Below are 9,609 nucleotides of genomic sequence, written 5' to 3'. Positions count from 1 at the left end.
CTTCCCTTCCCTTCCCTTCCCTTCCCTTCCCTTCCCTTCCCTTCCCCACACACTGACGGTGACCGTGAGCAGGTGACCAGTGATGTACTGTGATGGCACAGAGGTGACCTCAGTCCCTCATCCTCTCTTGGAGCAGAGGTGTGCCTGGCCTGGCTGGTTATGAGTGGATGGTCTCTGCTTGGGGACAGACATCTGCTTTTGGGGCATGCATCCATAGAATCGTAGAATATCCCAATGGAACGGACCCATAAGGATCACTACATCCAGCTCTTTCTGTCTGTCCATCCTGATCTCCGGGGTTGGACTGAACTTGGCTGTGGAGCTCGAGGGATGGGTTTGCCCCCAGATGCTATAAATGCAGGGAGACCCAGAGCCACCTCTTCCCACAAGCCCCATTTCCAAATCATGTGGATACAGGGGGAAGCATTGCTGGGGTTTGGTGTCCCCATGAAGGGCAATGGGGCAATTCCAATGGGCAGTTCTTGGGTGATTCAATCCTTCAGCCAGGATTTGATGTGAGGGCTCAGCCCAAGCCATCCTTCTCCTGGAGCATGAATGGCTTTGGGGACAGGGTGAGCTCCTTTGGGGCATCCTCAAGCATGAAGCCAGCTGTGCCACAGCATCTCCAAAACCGGCTGCCACAGAGGGGCCACAGCTAGTGGGATGGGGACAGCCCGTGCTGGTGACCGCAGAGGGAACGCGGGGTGGTGGGAGGTTCGGATTGCCCCGCACCGCCGGGGTTCCTGCACTTTGAAATGCAACCCTGCCTTTCAATGCAAATGCTGCGAGAGGTTGGGCCCAATAAAAGCCTGTGGGCAGGGAGGTGCCTGGCCCCGGGACACAGCTCCCCAAGGCGCCCAGGTGAGCGCGGCGAAGGAGGGGCGGCCGCTGCGTGACACCCGGCCGCTTCAGCGCTGAGCGGCGCAGCGCGGCACATCGGCACAGCATGAGCGCAGAGCCAGGTGGAGAAGATGTATGTAGGCTATCTTTTGGATAAGGACACCAACATGTATCCCAGTCCCGTCCGGCATCCCAGCCTCAACCTCAACCCCCAGAACTACGTGCCAGGACCGCCCCAGTACTCGGACTTCGCCAGCTACCACCATGTGCCGGGGATTAACAACGACCCGCACCACGGGCAGCCGGCGGCCGCCTGGGGCTCGCCCTACACCCCTGCCAAGGAGGACTGGCACTCGTACGGCACCGCTGCCGCCTCTGCCACCACCAACCCGGGGCAGTTCGGATTTAGCCCCCCGGATTTTAACCCCATGCAGCCCCATGCAGGCTCTGGACTCCTGCCTCCAGCCATCAGCAGCTCAGTCCCACAGCTGTCCCCTAACGCACAGAGGCGCACCCCGTACGAGTGGATGAGGCGCAGTATTCCCAGCACCAGCAGCAGCGGTAAGGAAAACCCCAGCCCTACACCTGGGCTCCTTCCTCCACATGGGAGCCCTAAGCTTCAAGTCCTGCAGGGACAGATCCTGCTCTGGATCTGACTCCAGTGGGGAGAGCTGTGGGGCCAGCGATGTGGCATGGACCGAGGATGGGCATGGAGAGCACTGGTGTGCGAGTGAACCCGTTCTGCTGGCAGTCAGAGTGAGAGCTCTGCTCTGTGTATGGGAAGTCCAGGCTCATCATCATGGTGGCTGGGTGCTCCTTTTGGAGGAATGCTGTGCTGTGCAGGGTGCTGCAGGCAGTGCATATGCATGGCACTCACTGCACAGAGTCGGCGAGTGCTTATGGGTGATGCTGCACACTCAGGGTGCATGCAAGATGCGGTGTGTCAGGGATGGTGCCACGTGCAGGGTGCGTGTGGGTGCTCTGGGTGTTGCACGGCACTCAGTATATGCACAGCTCCTGTGCCTGGCACTGGGCAGCCATACTGTCCCCATGCCTTATTCCCTGTCCCCTGTCCCTCTGCCCTATCTCCTGTGCCCTGTCCCCGTATCCTGTCCCCTGACTCCGGGGTCCTGTCCCTGCTGAACTCCTGACCCCTGCGGGGGGGGGAGGGGGTGGAAGTGTCTGTGCCCTGCAGACCTCCGCCCGTGGCCGCCCCACTGCCCACTTCAAAGGCTGAGGGCAGTCCCCCTTCGGGGCTAGCCCAAATTGACACGGGCTCTGCTTTGTCATGGAGATGTCGCTGACTCCTTTGGCATTGAGGTGAGGTGCGGGGAGGGCCTTTGTCCTGCCCTGCTCGTGCCCTTTCATGTTTCCCTCCGGGGTTCCCAGCCCGACCGCTGTCCTCTCCCTCTCCCCATTGTGCAGGACTCCCTATTTGAAAATGGTGTAAAATGCCTCATTTGTTGGTTGCCTTCTTGTTTCCTGCCATAGCTGCATTGGGTTGGCCCCATGCATGGCACTGGGGATGTGACAACCAAGAGCCACACAGAGACCGTGTGGTGCTGGAAGGTCTGGGCATGGCGATGCGCAGCGGTGCCCATGTCCTCACTGCCCTACCCCCGGCCCCTCTGCCCCATCCCCAGGCCCCACGCTCTGGAAATTGCAGGGAAATTGCTGCGAGACTGTGCTGGATGCTGGGGTTGGGGTCATCCCGGTGGGAGCAGGGGTTGTGGTGGAGTTGAGCATCCCGGGAGGTGGAAAGCAGCAAGCTCTGCTCTGCGAGGAGGAGGGAGAGGCAGGATGGCATTTCCTGACCTGTTTTAAGCACTGAATATAACTCTTAAGGAAAACTGCCCCCTCCTTGTACACACTGAATGGCAGCCCACAGCTTCTGCAGGTTTTGATGGTCCAAACATCCCAGTTTCTTCTGGCAGAGGTAGGAGGGAAAATGAAGAAGGGGAGGAAGGCAGGAGGACATCTGTGGATGAAGGGAGTGAGATATAGCAAGGGCCGGAAAGTTCCCCTGATTGAGTCACACAGCAACGGAGTGATTGAGTTCTGGAAACATCAGCCGTTGCGCAGGTTGTATCTCTTAGATTAAATGCATACAAAGGAACACGTGAGCCAGCTGCTGTCCCCTGCACGTGGAGGCAGAGCGGGGCAGCAGGAGCAAAACCCCCTTGGTTGTATGGGACAGCTCTGCAAACTCCCCCCCAGCCCTGGGGTTTCTGCCCACGGAATTGTGCAGCTGAATTCAAACCCACGGCGCCTGCCCTGGCTGCCTTTACATAAACGAAGAGGTGGGTTTGACATAGATAAGGGTGAAATGTTTTATTGGAATCAATAAACTGTACATTAATCAGCCTGGATGGGTTATACCCCTCTCCACGCTGTGGGAATAGGAAATGAATACGCGGGCTATAAATGCGGAGAGCTTCATTGCGAGCGCTGTAAATCATCAGAGGGCTGTAAATTAAGGTTCCCTCTGTCTTCCCTTGTATAAACAGCCATCGGCCGTGGTGTGAAGGTGCTCGGAAGGAGCTGTGCCGTGCTCGGAGGCAATGTTATGCAGGGATGGAGCGTGGCAGGGGGTTCTGCTGGTGTGGTGCAGAGCTGGGAGAAATCGATGAGAAATCTCGCAGTGACTCAGTGCAGAGTCAGACCTCATGGGGTGATGAGCTGATGCACCTGCTGCTAAGAACGTGTGTGCCTCACCCAGCAGAGCCAGCCACAGCACAGGGCAAAGCTCAGCCCGGGTAACGGATGCTAAGTGCCCCAAATTGGGAAACAGAAGGAACAAGCTGTCCCCGTGCCCCCTTTCGTCCCAAGTGTCAGCCCTTTTTCTGCTCATAAAATCTTCACGAGCACAGCGCCAAACCCTCACACTTCCTCCTTATTTGTAATTATTTGCAAACTTCCTTGTGAATGGCACCCCTGCTCTATAAAAAGCTCAGGAAGGCGCTGGAAACGGCAGCGCGCTGAACTTTGAAGTTCACCCCCTTGCTTGTTAGCTCTGTCAATGCTGTGTGCAGCCTCCACGTCACTAATGGACCTGGCTGTAGCACTCTGTATTGCAAGGGAAAGTGTGCACAGACATCCCTGGGGAGGTGAATGTGCATAGGGCAGTGCAGGGTGAGCAACCATGGGGTGAGCAACCATGGGGTGAGCAACCATGGGGTGAGCATCCGCGGTGGGAGCATCCTGGGGTATGGATGCCTCCAGCACGGGCAGAAGGCAATGCACTGAGTGTGCAGCTCTCAGCTCTGTTCCAGCTCTGTTTTCACTATTTCTGGCTCAGTTTTCCAGCTCTGCTTGTTCAGCCCTAGGGAGGTCTGCAGACGCTGGTGGAAACATGAAATCCCCATAAATGAGACACACCATCCCAAGTGAGGTTTGAGGTGGGTGATGGGGGGTGGCTGGAAGACCTGGTCCTGTTTTTGGGGCACAGCTGCTCCCCAAGAAACCCTCTGCTCCCCTGGGTCATCCAGAGTGCTGCATGCCGCTGGGGGCCCTATTGGTCCTCTGCCCTTGAATTATTAACCCACAGCCTGCTCCTGGCCTCTGCTGGGGTTTGCTGAGCACTTAGCCTGCTGGCCAAGGTACAGGCGGTTCGAACTTTCTTAGAATTGACTTTCCTTGAACAAAAAGGGCTTCCCTGGAGGTACCTACGTGATGGGCTTGGCTGGCTAATACCCCGGGATTAGCTGAGGGCCATTTAATGCCCTGGCCAATGGTGTTTCCTGCAGGGGACCCTTCAAGGACGCCCACCTCGGTGCTGTTAGCTTTGCGATTCTCCTGGATAAGGGGATGGATCCTTCCCCTGCACTGAGCCCCATGGGGCTGTGAAGGGGCAGAGAGTCCCAGTGCCCACCTGGGACCCCCACCATGCCACTGTCTTAGTCTGGAATGGGGTGACATCTCTGTTCCCTGGGTCAGGCTGTGGATCCACACCACACAGGCGATGCTCTGTGCTTGCAGCCCTCACGTCCCTGCACTGCGGTCTTTGACCCAGTGCTGGAGCTCGGCTGGCGGCACTTGGCAAGGCGCTCGTAAAACCAAGGAGCAGCCCCAGGAACGCGCTGGTTGCCAAAATAAAGGCCTGAATCAGTGCTCTGCTGGGAAACACTCGTCCCAACACTCAGTCTGGGGCTGTTTCTCCTTGTCCAGGGAGGGGGTCTGGGCCAGGGATGCTGGACAGGGCCAGACTGTGCTCCCTGGCCCCAATCTGTGGTCTGTGGACTCGGCTCTTCCCTACCTGCTCTGTTCCTTCCCAGTCACTGCAGCCCCGGGTGCTGGTGTCCTGGTCCATGCTTCTTGGATTTGCCCCCCAACATATGGGCCCTGCTCTTACTGATAGCAAAGCCATGGGGCTTTTTGGAAGCACAGAGTTCGATCCTCTGTGTGCACAAGACTATAAAACCACTGGGATCTGTGGTGCGGTTTTGTAACTGAAACGTTCCCAGTGTGTGACATATCAAAGCCAAATGAGGTTTTATTGCCAGTGGGGCAGCACTGCTGCTTCCTCTGAGATCTTTGGCACCAGGAAGATCTCCCTGGCTTGGTTTGGTGCTGGCTGACAGCCCTGCAAGGAGCTGCCCTGGGGGCTGCGGAGCTGCCCGGGGTGGTGGGCTCAGTGAGCCCTTCCTGCAGCCCAGGGTCCTGGCAGTGCCCACTTGTGCCACCTGAAGCAGGAGCCAGGGCAGCCTGGGCAGGACCATGGGGTGGGGGCTCAGCCAGCATCACCTCGCTCTGCAGTGCAAACAGAGATGGGGTGGGGTAGATCCTCTCACATGATTTTGGAAACCAAACAGCTGCCTAAATCCAAGGAAAAAGGTCTTGGCAGGATCTCATGGAGGTGGGATGCCCTCTGGCTGACAACATTTAGGGGATCCATGTGGCTACAGCCCTTCATGCCTGGTTGATTGCCCCATCCATCACACCACGCTTCCTGAGGTGGATGGGAAAGAGCTGAATATATTGCATGGGAAGGGGAAGTGAAAGCCCTGCCCGATGGTTCCCATCATGCGGGAGGAGCAGTGGGGCTTAGCCCCCAGCAGAGGGGTGAGCATACCAGAGATGGAGCTTGGGGGGGTCAGAGTGTGCGTAGGAGGCTCAGGCTTTGGGGCTGCTATTTCCAGAAGGTTTGGGAACAGTGATGTGTCTTGGGCTGTCTGCGCTGAGTATCAGTACGGTGTGGCTGCTCAGCAGAGGGAGTGTCAACCTCTCTGTGCAGGCACAGCTGGAGCGCATCTGGCTGCCAGATGATGGTCACCCAGCTAGGAGGGTCCTGAGCACTGGGAACAGACCCCAGCCCTTGTCCCAGGGTCTGCACTGTGCAACATCGCTCTGCTGGCTGCCCTCCTCTTTGCAGTGGGAGCTGTGGGAGGGTGGAGGGGGAGCTGAGCTGCCCATGGCTCTGACCCTGAGAATTCACTCTGATTCACGATGTGTTCCACGCACTGCTCCCAGGCAGCTCGGGGCAGCCCAATCTTTCCGTGCCGGTCATGTGAAGAGCTGCTGGGCAGCGGGGCGTGCAGAGCCTCAGCTCCATCCCTGCCAGCACCTCCTGTGCTAAGTGCCTTGCTCAGTGCCTGGCGCCTGGACTGCCATGTGCCCATCTCCCCGGGCCCGGGGATCTCCGCAGCTGGCAGCGGCATGGCTCTCATCTCCGCAGCTCCGCAGCCCTGCTTGCTGCGCTCTGACCTGATCGGAGCCCTGATGGCTGCAGTGCTTCTCAGAATGGAGCCAGAAATTGCAGCCGCTGTAATTTTGAGCTGCTTTGACCTGTGAAATGGAGACCTTTGGGGATCAGCATAGGATTGTGCTCTTGCCTGGTTTGATCCTAGCGTTTGCTAGAGCTGCCCTGCATCAGCCTCAAAACATCCCACCACTTCACTGCCCATCTCTTAGAGGGTTTGTGTCTTGTTAAATGCCATCCTTTAGGCAGGCTAGGGCTGGAGAGGGTGAATTACAGCCCCCTAATGGCCTCCATCATACCGTGGTGCCCTCCTATGCCCGCTTGTGGCAGTAGCCCTGTGGGTGCAGAGCTGGAGACAGAGAGCACAGAGCGGGGGTTGGGTTTCCCTTCTTCTGCCTCTGTTCTGGAGGGAGGGAAGCAATAATGCTGTGTCACTCAGGCTGCATGACCCCAACCTGGACACCCCAGAGATGCTAGAGCGCTGTGGTCAAGGGCAGGGAACTCCTACCTCCCTATCCTTGTCCCCATTCCTATCCCCATCCCCATCACCAGGGCTGCCATGTGGGGTAGATCAGGGCAGGGGGTCTCCCCCAACGTGTTTGCGAGTGCGTGTGCATGTACACTCAGGAGTGTGCCCTTTGGGGCCTGTGCAGCACATTGAAGCTATTCCCTTATCTAATCGTGGCTCAGGTGAGTGCTATTAGGGTTATACATTAACAGCGGTAACGATGCCCTCTCCCCAAGCTTTGGGCCCTGCCTTGATCCCAACGCTGGAATCCTTCTGGCCCCATGGATGGCTCAGTTTGGCTGCTCGAGCTGTTCCTTTTGTCTTTTGGGGACAAGAAGGATGGAGTTTGAATGTATGTTGGGGCTGGATGGTGCTGGCAGCAGGAAGACACCTTGTCCCATCCATGCTCCCACCTATGGCACCTCCAACAGCCATGGGCCATGCCAGAGACCTGGCACGGCCACAACCCAAGATTGCTCCATCCCACTGCTCCTCAAGATCCCTGCAGGCATTGGAGTCTTCCCTGTGGGTATGAGGGGTCCCTATGAGGAGCCATGATGGCTCATCCCAGATTTCCTCTTTCCTTTCCCAGAGCCATAAAAGGGCCACCGAGGGCGAGTTAAGTGTAACCCAGCATTGATATTCAAGGTGGCCGCATTATTCATTGTCAATAGCATTTCTTGCAAGTCCCTTTCTTCTCCTTGTGAATCGCCCACAATACATTCCTGAATTCAGCAAACATCGCTGAAAAGTGCAATTAGTCAAGGCGAGGAAACCTCCATCTCTGGGCTGGTGGCGAGCAGAGCCTTTGCTCCCTGATATTTGCAATGAGCACCCGGGGCCACGCTGGGGTTCGCCAAGAACAAGCAGCGAGGAGAGAACAACAAAGCTCAGGCGGTGATGGATCTATTTACGGCTGCGGCAGGAAATAATAATTCCTGCTAAAATTCCTGGCAGAAGCGGTATCCACAAACCGCCTTGTTTCGTTACTCTTTAATTTTTTTTTAACGTTAGCTGTCAGTTCCATTGCGTTCCAGCTGTTTTATTTTTACCACGCAGCGGCATTTAAATAGCAATATCGCAAATAAGATCACTTTTCAGTCATTATCCCTTCAGAAAGGGTACTGCTTTCAAATGGAAAAGGAAAAAAAAGAATTCATACGTGAAAGAAGATATCCTGAGCCCTGGTGCAAGGGGATGTAGTTTCCATCCCTATCTGTGGAGCAGCCTTGCCGTACCCCTGCCTCCTCAGATCATGGGAATAAGCACCGCGCTGGGGGCACAGGCAGGGCTGTACCACTGCTGCTGTGTTTTTCTAATAGGAATCAGTGTTTGTGACAACATGTCTTAGCTATCTTTTTGCACAGGTGAAATGTGGGGCTCAATGGATCTCTGATCATGCTTGGGGAGATCCAAGGGCAGATTTGAGCTGGTTATGATGAAGTGCTGCTGGCTATTGAGTCCATCACTGGGAATGTGTGTGCTTGATGTGGGGTCTCCCCATCATATCTTCAATTGCTGCACCATCCTTTTGTGAACCCAGTGTGGAGACGATGAAAACCTCTCTTGGCAGCAGAAAGATGCTGTCACTCCTGGGTTTTCCCTCTTTTCCTGTCCTGATCCGTGTGCCTTCAATTGATGGCACCATGGGTTTGGGCTCCATAGCACAGAGCTGGGCTTCCTGCAGCGCTCTGGGCTTTACTTGTGCAGGCAGCGTGTCCTCCACCTGGGCTGCAGCTCTGCTCTTCTTGAGGTGATGATCATGGCGCATGGGATGTGGAGCCCACCATCTTGGGATGTTACTGAATGCCTTCTTCCCTTCCTACCAAGAATTCCCATTATGCTCTGGTGCTTTCCAGCATGGAGAAGCACCCTAGTGTGACTCAGGAGGGGCACCAAACCCTATAAGAACCAAGGACTCCTGTCCTCCAGTCCCATGTTCCTCCAGAGCTCTGTTTATGCAGATCCTCCATGCCATCAGGAATGCTCCCGTCCGCCAGCCCCTATAATCTCACTCTCACTCTTCTCTCTCTGCCAGGCAAGACGAGGACAAAGGACAAGTACCGGGTGGTGTACACGGACCACCAGCGCCTGGAGCTGGAGAAGGAATTTCACTACAGCCGCTACATCACCATCCGCCGTAAGGCCGAGCTGGCCGCTGCCCTGGGGCTCACTGAAAGGCAGGTGAGTGCTGGAGATGGGGCTGAGAGAGGGCAATACCTTTCCCATTCTGCTTCCAGCCCCCATGGTGCCCCTGGGGTGCTCTTCCTTGTCCATGTTCCCTTCTCTACGTGGCGATCTGTGTCTTTTCACAGGTGAAAATCTGGTTTCAGAACCGAAGGGCGAAGGAGAGGAAGGTGAATAAAAAGAAGCTGCAGCAGCAGAGCCAGCCCACCAGCACCACCACGCCAACCCCCCCAGCTGTGGGCACACCGGGGCCCATGGGGACCCTCTGTGGTGGCAGTGCCCCAAGCCTTGTCTCCTCGTCTCCGCTCACCATCAAGGAGGAGTTCATGCCTTAGCCCCCTCCGCCAGCCATAGACACTGAGAGATAAGCACTACG

The 9,609-nt window shown here is 56.5% G+C and overlaps 1 protein-coding gene across 1 annotated transcript; it reads left to right on the top strand.

Moving 5' to 3' along the window:
- CDX1 (caudal type homeobox 1) lies at positions 875 to 9,609 on the top strand. Its single transcript, XM_021410590.1, has 3 exons — positions 875 to 1,401; positions 9,085 to 9,230; positions 9,362 to 9,609. The coding sequence occupies exons 1-3, from the start codon at positions 972 to 974 to the stop codon at positions 9,566 to 9,568; spliced, it is 783 nt and encodes a 260-aa protein (XP_021266265.1). The 5' UTR covers positions 875 to 971; the 3' UTR covers positions 9,569 to 9,609.

The sequence above is a fragment of the Numida meleagris genome, chromosome 12 (genome assembly GCF_002078875.1).
Source record: "Numida meleagris isolate 19003 breed g44 Domestic line chromosome 12, NumMel1.0, whole genome shotgun sequence".
NCBI classification, from domain to species: Eukaryota; Metazoa; Chordata; class Aves; order Galliformes; family Numididae; genus Numida; species Numida meleagris.
Note: the sequence above shows the minus strand (reverse complement) of the source record. Positions and strands in the feature narration are given on the sequence as shown.